This window comes from Parasteatoda tepidariorum, chromosome 4, assembly GCF_982258835.1.
Source record: "Parasteatoda tepidariorum strain Cologne lab strain chromosome 4, Ptep-v5.0, whole genome shotgun sequence".
Classification (NCBI taxonomy): domain Eukaryota; kingdom Metazoa; phylum Arthropoda; class Arachnida; order Araneae; family Theridiidae; genus Parasteatoda; species Parasteatoda tepidariorum.
The window spans coordinates 13,582,208-13,609,035 of NC_141758.1; the positions used below are offsets into that span (position 1 = coordinate 13,582,208).

The 26,828-nt window shown below is 30.3% G+C and overlaps 1 protein-coding gene across 1 annotated transcript; it reads right to left on the minus strand.

The window, feature by feature from the left end:
• Nucleotides 1-507: 507 nt before the first annotated feature.
• LOC107455761 (putative inorganic phosphate cotransporter) lies at nt 508-25,202 on the minus strand. The gene is made up of 10 exons (XM_087160694.1): nt 25,031-25,202; nt 19,032-19,228; nt 15,933-16,166; nt 12,632-12,815; nt 10,968-11,095; nt 8,722-8,871; nt 5,647-5,779; nt 3,186-3,341; nt 1,504-1,589; nt 508-828 (listed from the first exon to the last, which is right to left on the minus strand). Coding segments are annotated over exons 1-10 (1,455 nt in total). The 5' UTR covers nt 25,032-25,202; the 3' UTR covers nt 508-642.
• Between the last annotated feature and the right edge of the window lie 1,626 nt (nt 25,203-26,828).

Here is a 26,828-nt window from a genome sequence, read left to right on the forward strand (position 1 = left end):
ACATATTCAAGCTTAAACAAGGCCACAATGTGACGTCATTGCGACATTTTCGCCTCAATAGTATATCCATGCGACTAAGTTGAGACATGAATATGTCACATCTTCGTCACAAGGTGACGTCATAGCGACAATTAAATGTCTCATTGTGGCCTCATATTGACGTCTGCGTAAAGTCAAAATGAAGTGGACATAGAATTCACCATCAAAGCGAAAATGATATTCTTTTTTGACCCACATGTCGACTTCGCAGAAGTCATAGATCATTTACAGCAGGAGCCTTTCTGACTCTAGCAGCCTAAGGTCACTTAGACGTAATCTCTATTCAGTATCCTTTTACGAACTCCCCTCTGTAGTAGGTATACTTTTAAATAGTGTAGAAAGCTTCTTTATCCTTTCGTCAGTCCTGAACATATATAAAAGTGGTGTTCTGGAGACTTATTCCCGTAAGTTGTAGACCTATAATTGTTCCATGTTGTTACGGCTGTATAGAAATAAAATCACAAAATATTAATAACATGATAAATTTAATGATAATGCATAGATGAATATATGTTGTGAAGGTTTCTTATATACACAGATACAAATGTCCACTGAAGCAGACGCAAAACTCGTTCTTTAAAGATGTTAATTAGAAATTTCATTCTAGAGTTTTGATTGTTGACTATATGTATCGGATAAAGTGGAGGCTTTCTTTTCAGATTTTTCCTCCTCGCTTTCATCATTCCATGGTTGGAGTTCAGATGAGGCAAAAATGTCATAGAAAAGTCCAGTAAAGATATGGATACCCGCTGAACTGAGATAGACAAGACCCCAATTTCTGAGTGTTTGCTAAAAATACAAAAATATAGAGGATAATTACTATTTAAATTTAACAGAGTAGCATTACATAAAATATAATTTCAATGAAGATGCACCAAAAATGACAAACATTGATATTTATCCTTAAATATGTATGTGTTAGGTCGACTGGAAAGTGGTTTTTTATATAAGCCTTCGAATAATTTACAAGCAGTGTTACGAAAAACAACTTTAAACCAAACTTATAAAAGCATGAATAATGCAATAAAGTATAAACTTAGCTCTTACTAGAAGAAATGTTTCCCGAAAGAGGAGAAAGTTAGCAGACCCTACTTACCAAGCATTTCCTCCTTAAATCAGTACCAAATTAATTCCAATAATCAATTTCCAGGTCTCACCCTCCCCATTTCGCAAGCACACTTCTATCCACCAGTAATAGCATTAAACAATCTTCCATCTAGTGAATTAATCGTGAATTCATAAGTAGCATAATTCTACTGGCCCCGATTTACTAAACAGCATCGGAAGTTATTTGTGACTCCATCTACTTGAAATGTAGCCATATGATTGAGACGTTGGAAGATTAAATAATTCGGTTACTATACATAAATACAAAAATATTTAATTTCAGTGTGGTGAGTTTTGATTTCCCATTATAGTGAAAAGGGATCGAAGTATGCTTGTACTGTGGATAAAATTACTTACACCACTTTGCAATAATGCTCCAACAAACAAGGGAGCAAGAAATCCTGGTAGAGTTGCGATTCCATTTGTTATTCCAAAAAGAGTTCCTAGAATATAATAATTATCATTTAAAATGATGAAAATTGTAATTAACATTTTAAAATGAAAGATTTACTTAATCCATTCCAAGGTAGTGGTAAATATAATTAATGCAATTTTTAAAAGACCAAACTATTTATCAGTTTAAATTTAGGTTTTCATTTGTTCTTACCTCTTAACATGTACTGTCGTTCAAAAAAGTTTTACTAAATGGCAGCAATGCAACAATTAAGTTCGAAAGAATTATCTGTAACAGGGATGCCAACTGCTCCAGGTTCAACAAAATATTTTGAAAAACATTAGAGAAATACAAAAAAAAAATTCGCAGATTTTCGGTTGTTTACGCAAACTATTAAAACAGCATAGCACGACTTAACTTATGCTTTATTGGAATTTGATGCATTTTCAGGCTTATAAACCTTTGTCAAATAGAAGGACGAGCCGGGAATGCCTTGTTGGCAGGGCATTAGACTCCCGTTCGTAAGAACGGAAGTTCGAATCCAGCCGGCAGAAGTAAATGGTGACTGGTGCACTTTAAATCTGTCGGTTCACAAAGCCCTCCATGCTCCCATGACAATTATGCCTCTGGGGTACTGAATTGGAGACTGATCGGTCTCTGGTTCTGGTCAAAGTTAAGATCTGTGGATGAATGTATAAATGGGTCCGCCCTATTAACTGGTGTTACGTATGGGTTGCAGAAGTTGAATTCTTTGCCGTAGATGGCGCCACAGGGAAAGAAGAACACCTTGTCTGAATGGCCTACGAAAACAATTACAACATGTAGAAGGACAGATAGAACAATTTAAAGAAGGACATCTAGGAAAAACATCCATTGTCAAGGTGGGATTCGAACCCGCTACCTCCATGCTTCTCACAGCACTGGGCGGGATATACCGTCGGTCAAGAAGGCCCCACGGTCTAACTTTCCTAGTAGTGCGATTTAGATGGGCACCTGGGTCGCGAAGCTGCCCCTATACCATTCGTCAGGAATTTGGGTTCCGTTTGTATTGAGTCTGTGGATAACAGGTGGGGTTGCTTCAACGGCCTATGTGTAGCAAAATGAGATATCACCTAAGCCTTTGAATTATTTAGAAATAGTAGTGAGTAAAAATCCTAAAATTCGAATTGTTAAGCCTAAAATCATACATGATAGTTAAGAAGTGGTGACTAAGAAGACTGTCATTCGATAAATATGCTGTCTGGAGCAGGTTGGCATCACATATCCATATGCATATTGTGCGAACAAATAAATTTTATATACGGATCTCTTTAAATTATTGATTCGTCATGGTAGTTTAATTTTTTTTCTGAAATTTTAAACTTCAAGATTTAATTCGTCAAAACAATAATATTGCTAGTATAAATTAAATAATAAAATTATTTCTTAACGGCCGAGCAGGTTTGCGACTATGTTTCTTCATAGCTTAGCACTGATGAAATACTTTTGAATTAAATTGGTGACTATTGGTTTCCTAAAATGCATAAAAAGTTTTAAAATATAATTCCTTATTTTAGTATGCAGCTCTTATAAAATTTATTTAGCGAATAAATTAGCATTAGTTCATAAAACGCCAATATAGAAAGCACAAAAACATTTGACTTACCTGCGTAATTAGGACTCATGTCGACATGGTTAACCATCAAACTCGAAAAGATTAAACCGTTCAGACCAAATGACAAGGAAAATAGAATGATGATGATGATGGGTCTACATCCAGTAAAAGCAATGGCTACTGCGCATAAAGCCGGACCAAAAAATGCTATAAAAAGATTTTAAACAGTTCAGTTGTAGATATCAAACAAAAAATTAAATTAAACAAGTATTTTTTTAATCTATTAGTTAGAAACTGAAACACAACTTAACATAAAAATTTTAATCGGCATCGCTGCACAACGTTTCATTACCCTCCATTTGAGGGAAAACTTTCGCGTTTCTCGAATAGACTACTAAAACGAACGTTAAATAACGTTAAATTTCTGTAGGGTTACATTTTGAATCGAATGAAACTAAAACCTAGTTTCTAACTTTCATCAGTATTAAGATATTTTTAAATGTGGATCACTGATTTAAATTATATTGAGACTTTAAATTTTTTGAATAAAATTTGAGATCTCTAATAATATGAAGAATGACTAAGTATGAGCAATAACACGAGTAATACTAATAATGTGAAGTATGACTAATATATGAGTAAAGTATGACAAAGTTTAGCATAGAAAACATCAGCGTTTGTGACTAGGTGAAATATTTTCTGTTTTTGGTAGGTTCTTATAATATCTTGACTTGGGATTGATTAAAACGCATTCTCGATTATTGTTCTTTCCTTGACTATTTACTGACTGGCAGATTTCAACTACTGATAAAGTAAATTTCGCGGAAAGAATAACACGACCTCTCTTTTAACTAAAATAGCTACAATTTGTAGATCTGCCACACAAGTAACAAAACAATGGACTATAACCATCTTTAACTTAAGTAACTTTAACATAAAATTACTTTCTTAAGTAACTTTATGACGTTTATCATTAGACGAAATCAATCGGATGTATAGCTCAGCGTAGTTTTGTGCATCCCTTGATACATGCAGCTACGCCATATTTTACCTTCTGACTTTTCATTCTTAAATTATTACTAACTTTATGGTGTATTGAAAATTAAGTAATATTCTGATCTACGATCTTTATGAGTAATTGAAATTTTTTTAATAGCTTAATTTTTGCTGCTTTGCTCTTTTAGGGCATTTGCTCCGTTTGCATTCACCAGGTATACCCTACACAATTTTTTTTATGGGTAAGTTCCGCTACTTGGCATACTCTACATTTATATTTAAGGGAAAGAGCCATTGCCTGGTGTACCGTGAACTGATGTTTCTTAAGGTTAAGTTCCATTATCGGGTACACTCTACCAAACTTTGCTATAGGGAATTCCAGTAACTCATATGGGTAGATCACATATTGAGATAATGCCAAAAATTGTTTTACTCAAAGTAATCGCGTAAAGTCAAATAAAAAATATCAAATGAATATATTTCATAAGAAACTGTACAGTTAGCAGTTGTTGAAACACGTGGATTTTACATTCCATTCTAATATTGTTGTTCCTAACGGAGCATAATTTCGGATACTAGTGCGCTGCGCCCCCTGGTCGCTAACGCTCGCTACTAACTTAGGTACATTGCAAATGCACAAAATTCTAAGAATTCACAACAATCATTCAAATCCATATAACAACTTTTTTTTAAAAAAAAAATTACATCTTTTTATTAAATACTAAGTCATTAAAATAAATTTGAATTCAAATAAATGACATGTAATTCGTTAAACCTAAGGCTCCTATACTATCAGAGCTGACGTATCAAGCAATATTGGAGCAAACAAGTTCGCAAGTTAACGTTATGTTAGTATTAATTATGTTATGTTCTTATGTTAGCTCTTTGCTCCAAAAATAAATGATAAGTCGGCCTGTCTAATTCAGGAGCTCTAGTTAAACCTATTAGAAATGTGCTATAGTATAAAATCTTAAGATAAAATTTCCAAAACTGATATCTCTTTAAAAAGGTTAAAATTTTGACTATAATTAAGAATATTAAAAATTGAAATAAGTGAATTGCAATGGAAAAACCTGCATAAACAAATTAATTCTAGTAAAACAAATAAATTCGTGATATAAATCAAAAATCGTCAAATAAATTCGTAATATTTAAATTCGTGAAAAAAGCGCTTTCGACAAAATACTAAAATAGAGATCTATCGACAAAGACTACTCACTTCTGCCTAGCTTATGCTCTCTCTGGTTATTTCAGTTTCCGTCTTTAAAAGCGCTATATGTTGAGCCATCTCAGCTAGATTTGACATGCGACATTTTTAACGGCAATCATTGGTCGATTTTCTAGCGTCGCCATTCGGGGAGTTGTAATGAGGCTTTTTTTTTGTTGCCGTGTAAGAGAAATATATATATAGATCAGCTAAAGAAAGCAATTATTAATACGGTAATCTATAAGACGCGAGACAAATTTAATTAAAAAAGATTCTCGACAAAAAAAGAGAAAAAAATTGTATTGTTACCTATACTGTTCATTATTTTCCTGATCGTGGTGACTTGGAGATAATCTCCAGCTCTAAGAAAATCAGCTATTACGCTTGCAGGAAGTGCGAAAAGCGCCATCATCAAGTAAGGTATACCAGATACCAAACCATTCTAAATAAATAAATAGAAACTTGTTTTTCAGATGTTTATGAAATTAAAATTCTAAACAATAATTATCGTTTTCCACAGTCATGCCGTTAATTCGCATAGCTTCTTAAAAAAAAAGATTAATTGAAATACGTTATGTAAGTTACTTAAATGGAAAATGTTAAGTTTTTCGTATCAATTAAACTGTTTCTAAATAACAAACATTAATATTTTGACGAAAGTGAAACCCAGAATTCGAGTACTCAAGCTGTGCGTCTTTTAAATTTAACGGAATTTGAAAAGTGTGTTTAAAGAATTGACGGAAATTAATATGGGTATATAAGAAAATGAATTTTTAATTGATTCCGTTTTTTAAATTAATATTGTTAAACTATTTTTCAAATTTTTCCGATCTCTTCATCTGGGTATAGAATCATCATATGTTTACTGAATATGAAAGTACACAATATAAACTACCAAGGAAATTTGGCATTTAACAAGGTTATTGATACTGTTAGATGTAAGTATTCAAAGTTTTCAAAATCGTTAAATCTACATTTTTATACTTAGATCTAATTCAAAAAATGATCAGAGCCAAAAACGGACTAACTGTCTTGGTAAGCTAAGTTTATGTTCTAACAAAATGAAACGAAAAACGAATTCTGTGCCACTCTCGAATAAAAAGAAATAAATACCCAAGTTCCATGGAAGTATAATGTTTGTTCCCTATTACCCCTCTTTTAAGGCAGTTTGACATTCTCGACCCGCTAGACTCCCACCCAACTTTTTTACACAATTTTTTCCCATCTTTATTAGATTAACCCTTTCGCGCCGACTGTCACAAATATGTGACAGCATAAAACCGTATCAATCAGGGTAAAAATATAAAACTGGTAATCAAAGTAGTTCTTCAGCAGTTCATTTGTGGGCGGAGTTATAATTCTTTGATTTATTTAATTCACCATTACTTTGTTCAAAATAAAACTATTTAGTTATACTTTGAACTAACATTGATTATATATATGATTAAACTAACAATAATTAAAGTCAAAACAAAGTAAGTCTGTCAAATTAGCAAAGACTGCATTTAAGTTACCGTTTTTTATTTAATTGCAACTTGATTCTGATTTTGTACGAATGCTTTTCTGAATCACCCGTCCCCAAGGGGTTAACATGCCCCACTATTTTTATTTCTTCAAATTTATTAGATAGGAGGTGCGTGCCACAGTGCACAGGTACTCCTTTGCCCACTAAGCAACACCCCTCGCCCTTGACATTCTCGATAAGAACAACCCAAAATTAGTTTCATCCGTTAATATAATACAAGTAAATTTAAAAGTAAGATTACATTGAAAATACAAACATGTTCTCCTCGCCAACATTTTAAAAACCTCACCACGAAAGCGGTTGAACAAATTGGGGCTGCATATGAACTTTTTGTCAAGCAGGGCTGAAACTTTTTGCGCGTTTCTTCTGTTCTAGTCAGGGGTGAAAGCGAGACGGAAAAGAGGAAAGGCTGGTAGTAAAACCATTTCAGTTATAGCTAGTTTTGGGGAGGAGTTTACTTATTACTTTTTTAAATTTTTCAACAATATCTACTTTATCTTGGAAAAGAAGCAGTTTTATATATATGCCAGAATTATAAAAGAAATCTTGATAGTTACAGATATTTCATTCGAAAAAAATGCTGGAATGAAATGTTTTAAGTTCCAGGTTTTTCTCTTTTCCGTCTTGCTATATAAGGGCTTTCACCCATTGTTCTAGTTTTCAGGGTTTCATCATGGTTAAAATTTTGTCAAAACTACCAAAAATTTGGAAGCTTCGATTTTGAAAGTCCACCACTCTATGAAATATTTTACAAAAATCGTAGTAGTTGGCTGGCTTGATGAAGTAATGTTTAAAATAAGTTTAAATGATTAAAAATAATACCGAAAAACATTAACTTAGTCTCCACTAGAATGTTACCACTAGCTTTTTTACAAAAAAAAGAGATGAAAGTTGGCAGCCAATCAGGGCTACCAACTTTCTAGTGGTAACGAAATTTAATTAATTTAATTTTCAGTTAGTATTTTCCGTAATCGTAATTATTAATATTTTAGTTAAGTTTTTAAAGTTATACTTCTTATGCGACTTCCAACAAGGTTGGGTTAAACGTTTAACGCTGCATTTTTATTGGCCGGGAAATCACGTGGTAGAATCCAGTTTTTCCTCATTCATTTCCATATTGTTTTGGTTCTCAATAGCATAAAAATAATAAAAGCCATAAAAGTATTGTTTTTGTTGATATGATACACATATAATTTAATAGGGTAGTATTTTTTATTTTCAAATTTAGTGGATAACAATTGTAAAAAATGAGTGAAAACAATCCCACGGACAATGCGACGGATTTAAGGTTATGTCAAGGTACGTCTCTTGTGAATATCAATTGATTGTTTCTCTTCAGAAATTACATTATGACGCATTCACATACATTATTAATACAAATACATTTTCCAGGGTGAGACGATGAGGCAACCACAAGCACTTCCACTGGTTCACCACGAGGGAAAAATGCACAATATTACCGTGATTACAGAGCACGGAAGCGAGCGGAGCAGGAAAAGAGTCGTTGAATAGAACTAGTGATCCTTCTACGACTGCTGATTCTTCTACATTTAACGTCGCGGGTTGCGAAGTTGAACTTCTTCCGCGGGGAGGGACTCCACGCACTATTTTTTTTCTATTTAATTCTCTGAATTTATTAAAACTTTTAGCAGACCTGTAAATTAGATTTGAAGTTAAGGATGCTATATGACATTACTAGTTTTACTACTTTGCCTCCAGGGTGTCTTAAGTAAATACTCCCGAACATGACATTATCTTTTTAATGGAGATAGCTTTAAAATTCTTAATAAATCTATAACCTCAGAAGAAGAAAATAAAAGTAAATAGATTATATAGGTATAAATGTATTTAAAACTTACGTCTTTTAAATCAAAGTGTAAGACATTACCCAGGTATGTTGGCATCATTGTGAGCAATGTGTAAAATACCCAGTTTTGCCCAAAATGGGCAACAATAAGAGCCCACATGGGCATTGACGTCCAGATGGACTTCCATGGCATTTTCGTGTCCTGGTAAAAGGAGGGAAAACATGTGCAGTGAGTTCTATAAAACTTGTACTAATCATACAACTCAACTTTAGAGTCAATATAACTGCTCGCTTTTAAGATAGCTCAAGAAATTTTATTTTAATAGTATCAAAATTAATGTTTTAACAAATTTCTTTAGTAATGATAACAAATCAATAAATAAAACTAGTATTTATACGATCTTTAGTTATATAGTAAAGCTTTAAAGTTTTCACTAAATGGGGAGTTTTTAGGTAATTATCAAGACTATAGTTCTTATTATCTTTTCCACATCTTAACATTTTTCTGAAAAACTTAACAAGTTTGCATCTATTATAAAGTATTCGATTATTTAATTTTAAAATTTTTTAGGTAAGTGACAAAACCTTTGGTGCAGAATTTGTTAAACATATTTTTTTACATTTTTTTCACTATTTTGTATCATTATTTAGCGTTGGAATAAGTTATGGATATGAAATAACAGTATGAAACCTAAGTGACTTTTTATTGCGTTAATCACAGAATTTTCTGAATACGGCTCAATTACAAACAATAATTTTTCAAATTTGCAGGTGGTTACAGTTAGATCTAAATTAATTATAACCATTTATGTTATTTACAGTTAGGTCTGAAAGAAATAATTACTCTTTTTTTGAAATTTCCACAATTTACAAAATCAAATATTGATAACATTTGGAATATGAATAAAAAATTAACATTATTTTTTTATTCGGCATTTGATTTCTTAGTGGAAATGTAATTCTGATATACTAATATTTTTTTCAGTTACTATAATACTGCGTTTTATAACACCAAAATTATACTTAAAATAGCATTTAGAGTGTCAGAAAAAAATATACAAAAGAGACACTGGAATCCCACCTGCTTCAAAGAGTAAAAAATGTCTCTTAGCAGTACGTTGCGAAATAAAGTTTTAAAAAAATTAAATAAATAAATAATCACAATTTTAAAATTTTATGTTTAACCCTTAAGATTAATGCCGTAGAAGTGCGCACTCTTGTTTGGTAAACTGTTATTGAGAGCTCACTTAAACCATTTATGTTTCGTGTACTTTCAAATGAACGCTTCCTGTTTTCCAAAATATAAATAAATAATAGTAGCCTAAGTGTTTCATTATTAAGATTTATTTCACAGAAACAAGATAATTACTCTGTACCATAACATGTTAAAAATGAACATTTATATTTGTATCTGAAATGAAGCTCTGCATTTTTCTGATGCTGAAGTGGAAGGTAAAAGGAGGAAATATCAACTAGGTGTTGGCAATTATGCAATACTTTTCTTCTGACGGTTGTTTTCACATAAAGACAACATTTAAAGGGTTGCGAGAGAGGTCTTAAGAGTTGTGAAATTATGATTGGCAGATAGCATCAATATCTGTATCTCGGAGAAGAGTGGTTGACCAGGATAGCCTAGTTGGCAGGACACTGGTCTCACGTTCACGAGTTCGAATCCAGCCTTCTGAAAACTTACCGTGTAGTATATGGAGACCGGGTCACGTTAAATCTGTTGGGTCACAAAGTCCTCAATTTTTTTCACGGCAAATTATACCTCGGGGGTACGGAATAGCAGGTTGATCGTTCTCCGGTTCAGGTCAAAATTACGATCCGTATATGAATGAATGTATGAATGGGTCCGCCCTATAAACGGGTGTTGAGTATGGGCGTGACAGGAGCCGAATTCTTGGCGATACATGGCGCCACTGGTAAAAGAACAATCGCACCCACTCTGCCTAAATGACCAGCGACAACAACAACAACAGAAGAGTGGTTGTAAAACCAGTATCTGCGTCTCAAACATGGCAAAGATTGTTGACCCACAATTTTTAAAGCAAATCCTACAAATTTTGCTGTAGTTGAATAATTTGAATACTAATTTTCAGTATCAAGAAACAGATATTAAAAAATTAAAAGTATTTCAGTTTGAATTTTTGAAAGTAAGATATTGAGATTTCGTTCGTTGTAGTAGAACTGGGTGTCTGAGGCCATTACCACCCCTTGATATTGAGATTTCAAATTTGTATTTGTTTATAAATTGCTGCGAAATGAAATTAAAAATAGTAATTTTTTTAAACTTACTTTCTTTTTCGATTTATCGATACCCTCCTGAATATATATAAGTTCTTGTTTTGAGATACGGGGGTGATCTTCAGGCTTTTCATGAATTAATAGAGCCCATAGAACAAACCATACACTCCCTAGTAAACCTAAAAGAGAAAAATTAACAAGAATAAATTGAAATAACAGATAGGGAATAAACAGGAAGAAAAAAACAATATGTTTAAATAAAAAGAAACACTGGGAAGTGCTAAAGGATTAATCCTTTTCCCGTTCTTTTTTTTAAAACTTGTACACACTTCCTGTACTCTTCACACTTCCTGGTTAAGGTTCTGTAGTATTGCATTATAAAAAATTGTAACGATGGAAACTCTTAGTATTCTTAAAGAATATTATCAAGCCTCTAATTTATTTATTAAAGTTACTTACGTGAAATACAGGTCAAAATTCATATAGTATATCAAGTTTTTTTTTTAAAAAATAAAAATTGTATATAAAGATATAACGTGTCTGTATTCTAATAATAATACCATCCAAATGGAAAGAAAAAAAATCCAATTGATTTTCAATACTTTTGAACATAATTTTAGTTATTTTTAATATACATCAAGGCTCAATAAATTTTTAATTTTAAATTGCTTCTGAGGTATTTGTCTAATTGTTTGTGTGTTGTGAATTTTTTGACTAGGAAGCGACATCCATGTTTGCATATATATATATATATATATATATATATATATATATATATATATATATATATATATATATATATATATATATATATATATATATATATGCAAACATGGATGTCGCCTTCCATCTTTTGGCACTTATACGAAATATTTCCAATGGCAATGTACTGAAGCACAAATATTTGCAACAATTCGAATTTTTCTTAAACCATTTTCCGGACTTAAGTTCAAAATCATATGACCTTCTGCCGTTTCATATGCCGAAGTTGGACAAGTTTAAGGAGACACTTCTTCTTACTCGATGTGTAAAAATTCTTGCTTTTAGTAGCAAATGTTTTTGTATGGCAACAAATGTTTTTGTATGTATTTTGTATGGCAAATCTATTGACGCAATACAAAAAATCTTGCTTAAATCTTTTAGAAAGGGAGTCTTTTTTACCTATTGAAAATTTGCATCGACAGAAATGAGAGTAAGAAGTTAAAAACTACTTAAAATTTTCAATGCATTTATGTTAAAAAAAAGCATTCTACTATAAACATTTAGATCCTATTGAATTTATGATTTCAAAATTGCTTGTATTAGAACGGGAACGAAATTATAAACTCCCTGTCCATAATTTGGGCTATCCAAACTTTACATTTTGGTACCATTTAAAAAAAACGACACCATTATTTTAAAAAGCTTCAAGCTTTTTGTTTCAAATTATGCCAACAGTTTTGTTATATAAAATATTCTAATACATTTGCTGCTTAAATATATAGTTTACATAAAGTTTATGTAGAAGTGTTTCCATAATTTTGCCCGTTTACTGTTTAAAAATATATAGTACTGAATAAAACTCTTTTAGTTCTTATTTATTTCATTATTATTATATATATAATATTAATACACTACATTTGCTACCACAAAGAAAAAAAAGTCTTCAAAAATTACGGAAATTCCGTAGTTGTAGGAAGTTGTCTGCGCATATGCTAATAATTAACATGACTTACCAGAAACATAAAATACAGAGGGCCATCCACCCAAAAATGACCCCTCGCTTAATTGTCCTGTGACTATGTTTGTCAAAAGAGTGCCAATCATCACACCCATATTCATGGTCGTAGATATTCTGCTTCGTTCTGTCTTCGGCACCCATTTGCCAATCATAACATTCATCGCTGGAAAGGATACGCCCTTTAAAAAGTGGAAAAACAAAATATTATGTTTATATATATATATATATATATATATATATATATATATATATATATATATATATATATATATATATATATATATATATATATATATATATATATATATATATATATATATATATATATATATATATATATATATATATATATATACAGGGTGTCTCAGTTAAACGTTTTAGAACTCCTAAGAGGGGTAGAGTGCATCCTGACGACTCAAAATCATATAGCAATGCGGGGTCGGAAATGCTTTCCAGACGCGGTAGATGGCGTTGTACGAAAGTTCCGAGCTTTCCAGTGCGTTGGCCTCCTCGGTCACCAGACCTATCATGTCTTGATTTTTATTTCTGGGGTCATATGAAAACACTGGTTAATGACACCCCTGTTGACAATGCTGAGGACCTGGTTGCAAGAATCGCAGTAGCTACCGGAGAAATTCTGGAGTATTGCAGAATGTTCGGATGTCCATGAGCCGGAGATGTGAGGTGTGCATTGTAGCCAGTGGCAGAAACTTCGAACACTTACTTTGACCCATGTACCTTATGCTTTTTACAATGTATTATTAAAATGATATTTCGCTTGCGGTCTCTTTTCCTTATGGTGCTTCTGTGTACATCACCGCTTCAGGAAAGCATTTTCGACCCCACATTGCTATATGATTTTGAGTCGTCAGGATGCACCTTACCCCTCTTAGGAGTTCTGAAACGTTTAACTGAGACACCCTGTATAAGTTCAAAATGAAGATAAAACAAGGGAAAATTACAGATAGATGGAAAAAGGGGGGAAAGAAAAATAATAATAAAAAATAACAAACAACTGGGGGAAAAAAAGGATAAATTTTTTTAAAAAAAAATCCGGAAAATAAAAGATATAATCTTTTTATCAGCCCACACGATTATATCAGCAACAATGAGTGCTTTCTGATATTGTATCAATCTAGCCAAAGCAAAATATATCAATAGAATAGTGTGAGGAGCACTCAAAAATTTTTTACTAAAATTAGAACAAATAAAATAGAACACAATAAGCAAAAATAACACGTTAAAACAGAAAACAAAATTTAAAAAAAAGAAAAAAACAGAATAAAACATAATCTATAAAACGAGTAGCGAATTCAAATGTACTTACGTGAACGGGAAATTTTTCAAGAATGATTTAAAATATTTTTGTAACAAGATTACCAGATTGCAAAATATGAAAACAAAAGCGCAAATTGAATGTAACTGGAGGAGTTTTGTTTTAAAGTGGCGTTCTTACTGCATTGCTGAAGTGCGCTCGATTTGTTAGTTACTAAGGATGGGCCCAAAAATGGATGGGCGCAAGGTAATATTATACTGGATAATTTAAAGAAGTTGACCATAAATGATTTTTGAAAATAAATATTTATTTAAGAAAAACATATAAAATAGAAAAGAGAAACATGAATTGCCTGTTTTGCACATAATTTTAGCCACGGATTTGCTCGAAATGGATTTGCACATGGAAAAATAATATAAATTACCAAAGAAAAAAAATTTTAGTAGATAATTTTAGCCACAGATTTGGCACATGGATGTTGCATGTTATTTTCTTATTACTATTTTTCTTTCCCCCCTTTTTTCATATGTCCGCAATTTTCTTTTGTTTTATCTTCATTTTGAACTTATCGTATGAGTTCTGTTTACTTGCAGCTTATGCGCAATAAATGAAACTTATTGTTTCATTTGTTACATATATATATACATCATTCACATAATGTATATATATGTATATAATATATAATGTATGTATATAATGTATGTATATAATATATATATATATATATATATATATATATATATATATATATATATATATATATATATATATATATATATATATATATATATATATATATATATATATATATATATATATATATATATATATATATATATATATATATATATATATATATATATATATATATATATATATATATATATATATATATATATATATATATATATATATATATGGCGCTCATGTTAACCGAATAAATAAGTTTTAATCCCCATTAGTGCCCTGAAGCCCACTCAACTTCAGATGGAAGGCAACAAAATTAGGGGTTGTAAGGGTTAATTTAGTTAATTTTTATAAACTAAATGAGTTGTTTTTTTTATATCAATTACTGTTCTTAGAAAAATTTCAATTCCAGAAATACTTTAATTTACCTTTACTAGAAATAAAGTTCCCGTTAAAGGGTTAAGGAATCAGCATAGTTTCAGAAAATAGTCTTTCTAATTTCAGCGGAGATAGAGATGCCAACTTGCTCCGCTTGTAAAACAATATTTTCTAGTGGTAGCGAAATTTAAGTTACTTTGAGTTTAGTATTTTTAATTTTAAGTCATTTTTTTCACTACTAAATACTAAAAATTATGAGTATTATATGAAACGCAACGTTAAAGCATCCATCTACTGTTTACTCTATTAAAAAGTAAGCGTAACTATCCTTCTTTAACGAATTTTACTATATAATTTGCTACCACTTTATTGATACTATTCAGGAAAGCGGAGCAGTTGGCATCCCTGGAGATATTGCATAATATTTTAATAAAGTTATTTAAATAATAGTGCCCACCACTTCAGAGAAAGAATATTTAAATATATGTATACAAGGTCAAAATAATTTGAGTCCAGCAAATTTGTACAATCAATTGAGTAAAGAACTAATAGATTTGCAAATGATAAAATTACACAATAATTTTATATTTCTATTATAAATCTATATTCCATACCTATTACCAATAGTCTATTTCTCAAAATATCATATGATACTTTTTTTAATTCAGCTCGTTGACGTATACAATACGAGATACTTCCAGCAAATCCAACAAATTTAAAATTCGCTTTGTGACTTACCCTACTCTATTCCCATAGGTACTCGAAGAGTTAACGGAATAATGCTCGTAAACGAAATACATACATTTTTAATGACCGGAAATAGAAAAAAAAAGCTAAATTCCATACACATAACCGATAGTATTTTTCTCAAAAGACGCACTTTCTTTTATTCAGCTCTTTGACATATACAATCAGGGATACTTCCAACAAGTTAAAAATTTACATTGTAACTTACCCCAGCTAATCCCATAAGAACTCGAAGTGCAACCAATGACCATACATTCCATCTTGCTGCTATGGGTGACAGAAATGTCAAGAGAGACGTCATCAGAATCCCGAACCCATAGATCCATTTAGCACCGTATCTCTCGGCCAACAAACCCCCAGGAATCTGTGTTACTATGTATCCATAGAAATACGATCCGACTACTTGTCCTTGAATATTGGAATCCCATGTAAATTCACCTGTCTGAAATAGAAAAATATTGTTTTCAGCTGATAAAGTAATCCCACGATTGAGTACTTAATAGAGCTAAGGCATCGCTTCCAGCAGTAGAAAGCTTCCATACAGTCTTTCATAAATAGCCCGCGTAAAATATTTAAAAAAGAAAGCCTGTGTTGCAGAGATGCCAACTTGCTCCGGACAGCAAATATATATTTTAAAGTGGTAGTTTATCGATTGTGTGATTCTTGGATTAATAAATTCAATTTATTAGATTTTAATCCACCACTATTTCTAAATAATTCGTAGGATTATATAATTCACCACTTCGTAGTACTTATGTCACGCTAATACCATTTAAAAAGCAAGCAAAAATTGCAAAATATTTGCAAAATTTACTTTGTAGTTATTTATCGTTTTTTACTTATTTTGGCATGTCCAGAGCAGTTGGCATCTCTGGTATTGGTACATGAACTGAACTTCTATATAAATACTTTCGTGTCCGGTGACACCAACGTGTTGTCACGTGAAAACCAAACGTTAGCTGCCGGTGACTACATGTTGGTGCCATACAATAACAGCAGGTGACAACACGTTGGTTTCATGTCCAAGCCAAACGTAAGTGGCCGGTGACAACACATAGATGTCGCGCTTTGCAACCTGATATTCATGTGACATTTTGTCAAGGGACAATAGAGTACATGGATGCCAACTGCTCCGCTTCCTGGAATAGTTTTAATAAAGTGGTAGCAAATTATATAGTAAAATTCGTTAAAGAAGGATAGTTACGCCTACTTTTTAATATAGTAACCAGTAGTTTGATGCTTTACCGTTGCATTTTATATCATACTTATAATTTTTGATATTTAGTGGTGAAAAAATTACTTATAATGAAAAATACTAAACTAAAAGTAACTTAAATTTCGCTACCACTAGAAAATACTATTTTACAAAGCGGAGCAAGTTACACGGAACCGGTTACATGGTAAACTTATCACTAAATATATGCGGACCGCATAGTGTTAAAAAACTTGAAATAAAGAATTTATCGAGGATTCCCTTAGGTTCTTAAAAAGTTTTGAAAGCGGTAGCAAAAATAATACAAGTATCGATATTTTAATTTCTGTGTAACCACCACTGACAATTGTTTTGCTGAGAAAGTATATATGCATTAAAATTCCAGGATTTAAACCACTTATTTGTAAAAAAAAGATACATCCTCTAGTGTTAACATAATTTTACTGCTAAAACTTTTCAAGGACTACAGCATACATGCCAATTTATACGCATTTGGCGTAAAATTTTATTTCGATATTAAAGTGGTAGTATGATTTCTATATAATTTTTGCATTTATAAATTTAATTTATAATATTTTTGACCACCACTATTCTTAAAAAAATTAATCACATATATAAATATGTAATATTAAAATAGTAGCCTGCATAAGCTTTTTCAAAATACACTATGTTTCTGCCTCAAATTGTAATTTGAATTCCATTTTACTACCACAGTGGAAAATAATCCTCGGAAGGATTTAAAGTTGGCAGGTATGCTACAGGAACCCTGTTGTCATGCTTTAAATTAATTTATTTTATGAATCTACGCTGATTAGCAAATAATGATGAAAACGAATAATATTCATTAATTAAATAGAGATAGCGACGTATTTTCTATCACTTTCTAGTTTTCACTGCTTTTCTATGAGCTGTGACTTTTTTTTAAATAACCGTTGTTGAACAGTGGATTTAATTTTTAGGTTTACGGCTGCAAATTCGGATTTTATATTATACTTTGAATTTTTTTTGTAGTGGTGGGAAATTATTTAAAATTAAAAATACTAAGCTAAAAATGACTGACACTTTGATATCACAGGAAAAAATTTTTTTTTACTAAATGATGCAACTTGGCATTTTTGACACTGTATCATCTTTAAACTGTACCATGCGGTATCTAATCATTTTTGACTCAGTTCTGTATAATATCTAGTAACATGCTTTCATGCAGAGTATTGAAATTTAGCATCGAAATATACGCATATACGTATTGATATATATGCATTCATTAGACTTTTTGAATTATAATAATAATTATAAATGAGTTTGGCCACCACTACATATAAATTATTACAACGAATATATAAAAGTATTCTAATCACTGGAATAGCGTAATTTTACGAAGTCAAAATATAAATATATTTTGGAGTAAGATTGTTTTTCGGTGACTGTTTTACTACCACTTGAAAAATCCATTCTCAGAAAGAGTAAAAGTTGGCAGGTATGCATTAAGTATTTGAAATATAATGATCACTGAATCTTACTAAAAATGAAATAGTGGTAGGAACGGTGTAATTTTTTAATTAATGTTAAATCTAAAAATTATCTGCACCACAGTTTAAAACTAGGATGACTGTTGTGGTCATTTTGACAGCAAAAAGAAAATGAGCATAATTATTTGATTTCCCGTTCAAATATCTTTATAAAGAGATGGAAAAGGTTATTTTTAAAATTTGTAATATTATAAAGTATTTTTAATTGTATTATCATTAATACATAAAAATTATAAGAATAATTACTAAATCATGAAACAATTTCATACCATTGTAGAAAGTAGTACACGATTTGAAATAAAAATAACTGAAATGTGTCAGCATTTTCCACAAATAAGTTTTAGGCATAAAGAGTTTTTTTTAATTACTCCTGCATAACATATTAACATTAACATATAAACTCCTGCTAGGAATTTAAATGTTAATTCTTAATCAGGGAGAGCAATCTTTCTTTAGACTTATTACAGATATCATCAAAATATCACTTTTAAAATCCTTTTGTTTTTTTAAAAGGAAATCATTTTTACGAGCAATTTTACAACGATCGTGACATAAGACAACTTACCTGAGTATCATTTTCATTCGTTTCATTTTTATAAACAATGAGTTCAGCACATGTTATTGTTGCATTGGTTCCATTTTCAGAGTGATGTTGTTTTCCCACCATGGCTACTATTGCTACATTTAGGTTCACTCGCATGGCGTACAAACTGATGTAACCGAGAAAGCCCAAGAGTGTGAGCACAAATCTGGCAGGAATCACTGCAAAGTAGATTAGATTAATTGATAGAAAACAATTAAAAGTATTCTGTTGTGCTGTTGTTGTTTCTAATGACACTTTCCAATTCCAGCAAACCTGCTGGGTGAAACTGAAAGAATTAGGCAGAGAATGCGTTTTTTGTTTTTCAGTAGCGCCATTCATCGTTAAGACACGTCACAGCCCGCTTATAGGACGGAACCATTCATACATCCATTCATTCACCCACAGATAGTAATTTTCGCCTGAACCAGAGAGCGATCAATCTCCACTTCAGATACCCCTCCCCGGAGATATGATTTGTTATGGGAACATGGAGGACTTTGTTAACCAACAGTTTTAAAGTGCATCAGTCACCATTTACTGCAAGGGAAGTCTTCTGCCGGCGGGGATTGAACTCACGACTCTTGGACATGGATCCAACGGCCTACCAATCAGGCTATCTCGTCAACTAAAGTATTCTGAAAGTATTCTTGAAAATATACTAGAAGTATTGATTTTATAAATGGGTTGCTACAAACAGAGTAAAAAACTGTCCAGCAAAGTGAACACATACGACAGTGTCAAGAATACAGCAACTACTGCAGCGGCATCAAAGACAAGATGAATCTAATTCAGTGGTCAGTTAACTCAATTGCAGCTATCTTAACTTTGATCCGGATTTATATGTTCTTCATAAACTTGGTCGTCATACGAAATAATATGTTATTATTATTACAGAAGAGAGCATGGTTCGTATGATCCCTTAAGTATTTTAAAAAAAGTTAAAGATAAAAAAAGATGTAATTTAATAAATTTGTATTCATAAGTATGCTAGGCATTTTCTAATAAATCTACAGAATTATGAAAAAGATGTTTCGCTATTTTTAAAAAAAAAGTTTAAAAAAAGAATTGATATAATTTTTTTCAAAGCTTTTTATAGACCGTATTTACTCTTCCCCTTAAATTTTATTCAATTTTAGAAAGCAAGGAGTTATAGCTTTAAAAATTTGTTCGACTCCGAATCCAGTTAGTTAAATGTCCTACAGCAAAAAAATGACTATTTTGACAAGTGTTTATAATTCTGTACACAAAAATATTCTCTTGTAAATATTATAACAATCATTTAAATTATTTCTTTTCAAACAATTAATTAATTGCAAACGAAAACTTTTGTTTTGTTTCGTAAGATTTTTTAACGGAACTGTTGCATAAGATTTTGATATCGTCGCTGAATTTTCAAATCTGTAATCGATTTCTCTCCACAAGTTGCAATTTTTATGTAATTTCATAATATATTCCTTACCAGAATATTATTTCGATGCTAAGTGCCTCTACTTTTCTGCCACGTAGGGAGTGGTAGACAAAAAAAGCAATAATGCATTTTAGTTTTTGATGCTATCGTCACATGTTCTTTTTGTTTTGAGTGTTATTTTGAAAGAAGAAAACAAATGTATATGTATGCATATAATACTATACATCATTTATAAGCTTACACAGTGCACCAAAAAAAAGCAACAAAGCATCGTGAATAACTTTTGATCTAATGATTGGATCTTCCCGTTCAAGGACTCAATCTTTATGCCTCGAGGTGGAGACCTCAAATATACTAATTAATAAGTAAAGCCGATATTTTAGGTTACGAAATCAAGAACAAAAACGTACTTTCTTTAAATAAATATATCTATTTTTTATGGAATCGGATTTCTGACCCTCGAAAGATAGGAGATAGCCACAATTTGGGAAATATGGTCCCAATAGTTTAGTCAGGAGAGCGCTCCAAAGTTTGGACCTCGTAATGTTAATTTTAATTTTTGCGTATTTCGCTATATCTCGAGTTCTAGAAGATATTTATTACTTGTAATTTTTTATTTAAAAGTCGTAAATATTTTGAATTGTTAAGTAGGAAATGTTTTTGCATAATTTAAAAGAAAATAAATTTACACGATAAAATACAAAATTTGAGCAAAGTCGGTTGAATAGTTCAAGAAAAATTAAATTTCAAAAAAGTCAGATGTTTAAAATTCGATTTCTCAAAAACTGTTCAAGCAATTTTACTCAAATTGTGTATTTTGTCATGTAAAAATATGTTCTTTAAAATGATGCAAAAAATTTCATACTTTACAATTCAAAATTTTTTGGTCATTATTAAAAGCAATAGTAAAAAGTAATAAATATTTAATAAATGTTATTGTTTGCATGGAATTATCTTTGGATAAGCGAATTTCATAATTACGTGCAAAATATTTTTTCAGTTCGCCTAAAATGTTTTCGAGTTATAATGAAGAACCAAAAAGAAAATTATCATTAAGTGGTCTAAACTTTGGATCGCTGTCTTGACTAAACTATGGGGACCATATTTCCCAGATTGCGGCTACCCCCTATAATTTTAGGGGTCAGAAATTAGAATCCTTCAAAAAAAGGCATGCTCATTCTGAGAAAGTACGTTTTTGTGTCTGATTTTGTCACTTAAAATATCGTCTACACTTATTAATTAGCATATTTGAGGATACTTTTTTGAGCCATTAAGATTGAGTCCTTGAACGTGAAGATCCGATCATTAGATAAAAAGTTATTAAGGGAGGTCCATATTTTCTTTTCCTTTTTTTTTTTTGCGAACTTTACTTTCAGGGAAAAAAACTAAACTAACCATAACGATTCGAAAACAATCTGTAGCTTTCGGAACAAAACTAGTTTGATATTCATAATTCCTGCACCCTAAGTAGTTGAGATTAAGTACTTGAGTATATACAACAAAAAATTTTCCCTCCATGTAGCTAAAAAATAATTGATATAGATAAGAGTTAATTTTATATCGTGAATAGTGTGTCCTGTTTTAATACATTTTTCATAAAATACTCTTAATGACAGCAATAGGATTTACGCTTTGAATTTAGACTTCTGAAATTAGAAGAATAACAAATTTGTAAAAAAAAGTTTTCAGTGAACGTTCTTGTGAAATCCTTTACGTTGTTTCAATCTGTAATATATTTCGTTACAATGACTAATATACAAATGATCTAATTTTTTATGATTTTAACGCTTAAATTTACATTTAAAGCTCTAAAATAAATTTAAATGTAGGTCAAAATTATACAATATTTTTGCCTATGCCAATATTGCAGGAGCACTTTATTATTTACTTTTATTTTAGAAAAAAATTTGCTGACCTGATTGAATTTTATTCAAAACACGCAAGCAAATCAGCGATAAAAATGTTTTAGACCTTTATCTTAAACTGATACTGTTTTTTTTTTTATGGTTGTCATAGCTATACAATAACGCTCAAATATTGTTTATTTGAAAATCTAAATACGTCATTATAAATAAAATATTCTAAACAACATAAAACATAAATAATAAAATATAAATAATAAAATATAAATAATAAAATATAAATAAAATATGTAAAAATATAAATAATAAAATATAAATAAAATATGTAAAAATATTCTTAATAAAATTCTAAACAACATAAATTTACAAAGAAAGAAAAAATATAGGCTTTCGTTTTAGGCTTAGCAACAAAAATAACAAATTAGTTTAAATTCAGATTTGAATTCAGTTTAATTAGAAGTTTAATTATCTTTAAACTGAACTATTCTAAGCACAAACTCAGAGATGCCAACTTGCTCCGGACAACAAATATATATTTTAAAGTGGTACTTTATCAATTGTGATTCTTGGTTTAATAAATTCAATGTAGTAGATTTTTATCCACCACTATTTCTGAACAATTCGTAGACTTATATCATTCACCACTTTATAGCACTTACGTCATGCTATACCTCTTAACAAGCAGGCAAAAATAGTCAAATATTTGCGAAATTTCCTTTGTAGTTATTTACCGTTTTTTAATTATTTTGACGTGTCCGGAGCAGTTGGCATCTCTGCAAACTGCAAAATATTTTTAAAAAAATGTATTTAGGAGTTGCAATATCAGTTTCTTTACACTAATTCTCAAGGAAGTCATATTTTCATTTCTGACAATTAGTCTCGCAGTGGACTGATCGTTAAGACATGGTTCAAAGCAGATCACCAAAGACAAGCATCACTGGCTGATGTCAGTGTGAAAGTGGGTACCCACTTTGATCAGCCTGCGATGGGACCGAGGGTGTGCTGTTTTGGTCCTCGTGTGGTATTGGTTTGCTCTCTGCACTGTTCTTATGCATGAGTAAAACTGCGGAGGGGATTGCGAATGCAGCTCCGAGCCAAGAAATAGAATCAACTAAAAGCATTTTTAATTGTATTTTTTGAAATTTGAGCCTTAAAATTCTTTTAAAAATATCTATAGAGCATCCGAAACGTTGGCTTTCTATGTTTTTTTCTGAATTTTCGTTCAGAGACCATTTAATTTTTCTTATAAGCTGCTTCTCTAATTAGCTTCTTAAGGAGCGAATGACACCAAGATCTGTAGATGGTGGCACACTGTTGCTTTTTGAGAAGAAATACTCGACGTTGAATACTTGAAAGTTTAAATTTGAGCAACTAAAGATGTCCAAATTTCAAGTATTCAAAAAAATGAAAAGATTGTATAAAAAAAAGCTGATTTTTTCAGGCTGTTAAAATTATTCGTTAATTCGCGATTTATTATTCATAAATAAGGGTTTTTATCTTCATGTCAATCGGAAATACAAAAAATCATTACACAACAAAAAATTTGAACTGGTTTGTTAATTTTAGGTCAAATAATTGTCGATAACTTGGTGTTAAATTGGGGTAAAAATATTGGCTGGTTAAATTGGGGTCTGAATGTACTTTCTAATTTCTACCATTTTCTACCATTTGCTCGGCTTTTTGGAAAGGTTTTAATAAATTGGTAGCGAATTAAATAGTAAAAGTTGTGAATGTGGATAAATACGCCTAGTCTTAGAAGTAACACCACAACGTAACTGTTATAAAACTACATATCATATGATACTTGATCAAGTTAAACTTGGAATTTTGATTTGCAGTGGTGAAAAAAATCACTTAAAATAAATATAATAATCTAAAAAAACAACTTAACCCTTTTGAAGGCCGTGGTAAGTATACTTACCACCACGTTTTACCACTTTTAATTTAGGTTTCCATTTTTCAATAACTTCAGCTTTCTTGAAGTGAGTTTGAATGAAATTGGTAACCATTTGTCACTTTTAAAAAACGTCTAAAAGTTATAGAATACATAATTCCTTTTAAAGTTTGTAGCATTTAAGGAATTTATTTTATAAATAAAGAAAAGTAAAAGTCAGTAAGTTCCTAATAGGTCATGTTAAATATATTTACCGCCAAAAAAATGGCATTTTTATAAACTAAATGAGTTTTTTTTTTATATATCAATTACTGATCTTAAAACAATTTCAATTCCAAAAATACTTTCATTTACCTTTACTAGAAATAAAGGGCCCGTTAAAGGGTTAAATTTCATTACCACTAGAAAATAATTGTTAAGAAAAGTGCAGCAAATTGGCATTATCTCTGCTAATTGTTTCTAGAAACAAAAAAGTTAAGCGGTGTCAGTAGTGCATTTATCAACAATGCTATATATATATATATATGCTATAACAGTTATCACAGTGTAAACATATATAATATATGTATATATATATATATATATATATATATATATATATATATATATATATATATATATATATATATGTTTATTGATATATACCCTACCGATTCCTGAATCATTACAAATAATTTAATATGAATGCATATAAAATGAAAATTGCATCGTAACATACAATATATTTTCGAAAGATATACATATTAAAATTTAATATTGCAAATAACCTCAAAATTAAACAAAGATTAAAAGCAATAAATATATAACTAATACTTACTGTTTAAGTTTAATTAACCTCATATGTTACGGAGATTAAAAATATTGTTAGCGTTCGAAATCAGTACAATCTATTTGATTGATCTTAAAACAAAATAAAATCAGATAATTGACTTACGCAGTGATGAGATAAAACTTTTTTGCCATTAATATCGAAAAAGACTATCTAGTGTTAAACAATAGAATTTGATGAAAGAAACACACTGAAAGATGTCAAGAACAGTAAAAGATAGAAAAAAATGTCACACGGTTGAAAAATCTCGAAAAAGGAATATTCCTATAAAAATATGTATTTAAATATGCCTCACTCCTTTCCCATATTTTTGAACAATATCGGAATCCTTGAATGATGTTGTTATTAAAGGTGAAAATAATGCAGCTAAGATGGAAAGTTATGCATAATTTTGACCTAAAAAGGTGACGACGTAAAGTGAGTAAAAGAGTGAACATTTTAAATAGTTTTGATTGATTAATCAGATTATCACTAACTAGGATTTAATATTGGGGTCCTTGAGCATGCTACTTAATTAAGAAATACTGCGGACATTTTAAGTTATTAAATGATTCACAGAAAATGTTCTTTCTCTGAGTCGTAAATAAGAAGTAAAATTTATATAATAAAGTATAATAAATAATTTAAAAATTTTTGGGGGAAGATTATGATACTTGACCCTCAAAATATGATGGTTAGCTTTCGCAATGAGTAACGGCCTTGAAAATGAGTAACGGCTCGAAAACATGTAGTGGCTGTGAATTATTTTTCTCAGTGAACAATTAGTTGTGAGATAATTACTCCATTGTAACTAAAAATTGCATAGAACAAATAATATTAAAAATAATATTACACCTGTAAATAATCAATATGTTATATCCTTTTCTTACATCCCTAAGTTTTTGGAAATAATATTATTGATTATAAAAATAAATATAATATTATTTGGAAATATTTCTATATACATTGTATGCATTATATGTGGCATTAATTTCTTAATAAAAAGGATTTAGACAAGAATATAGAGTTAGCTACTTGAATAGTTCTAATAAATATTAATAATGTTTGAATGTTTTGAGTATTTACAAGACAAAGTATTAAATTAATTACTTTTGCCAATTTATTAACGGCAACAGATATATTTGCACAAACTTCAAACTCAAATTTCTCTCAAAATTTTACTTTAAAAGCCAAATAGAAGTCACTCTCCATGAAGAGGTGTTACACAAGAAACATAAATAATTATTATGATTGCAGTATTGATAAGGTAAAATCTTCATTGTTAAATAAATTGATACTACTTTTTATAATTCACATCTTTTTATAGACTAATTCTCTTTGGGTTCTTTTCTTCAATCTGTTTGGCCATCGCCTCCTGCACCAAAAAACCTCCACACGTTTTTTCTTTATAAGTAGTCTGCGCAGACTACTTAAAAAGTGAACCAGCTATGCGCATGAACCGAAATTCTTTTTTATAAGTAATAAGGAGAACTTATATATATATATATATATATATATATATATATATATATATATATATATATATATATATATATATATATATATATATATATATATATATATATATATATATATATATATATATATATATATATATATATATATATATATATATATATATATATATATATATATATATATATATGTATATCTATATATGTACATATATATATATATATATATACATATATATACATATATATATAGTAATAAAAAAATAACATGCAACATTCATGTGCCAAATCCATTTCGGGCAAATCCATGGCTTAAATTATCTACTAAAAAT

Coding starts and splice junctions, on each gene's coding strand:
- LOC107455761 (XM_087160694.1), bottom strand. Junction 8,872..10,967: donor TCGATAAATCGAAAAAGAAA/GTAAGTTTAAAA, acceptor TCCTTTTACCAG/GACACGAAAATGCCATGGAA. Junction 829..1,503: donor GAGCATTATTGCAAAGTGGT/GTAAGTAATTTT, acceptor TTGTATTTTTAG/CAAACACTCAGAAATTGGGG.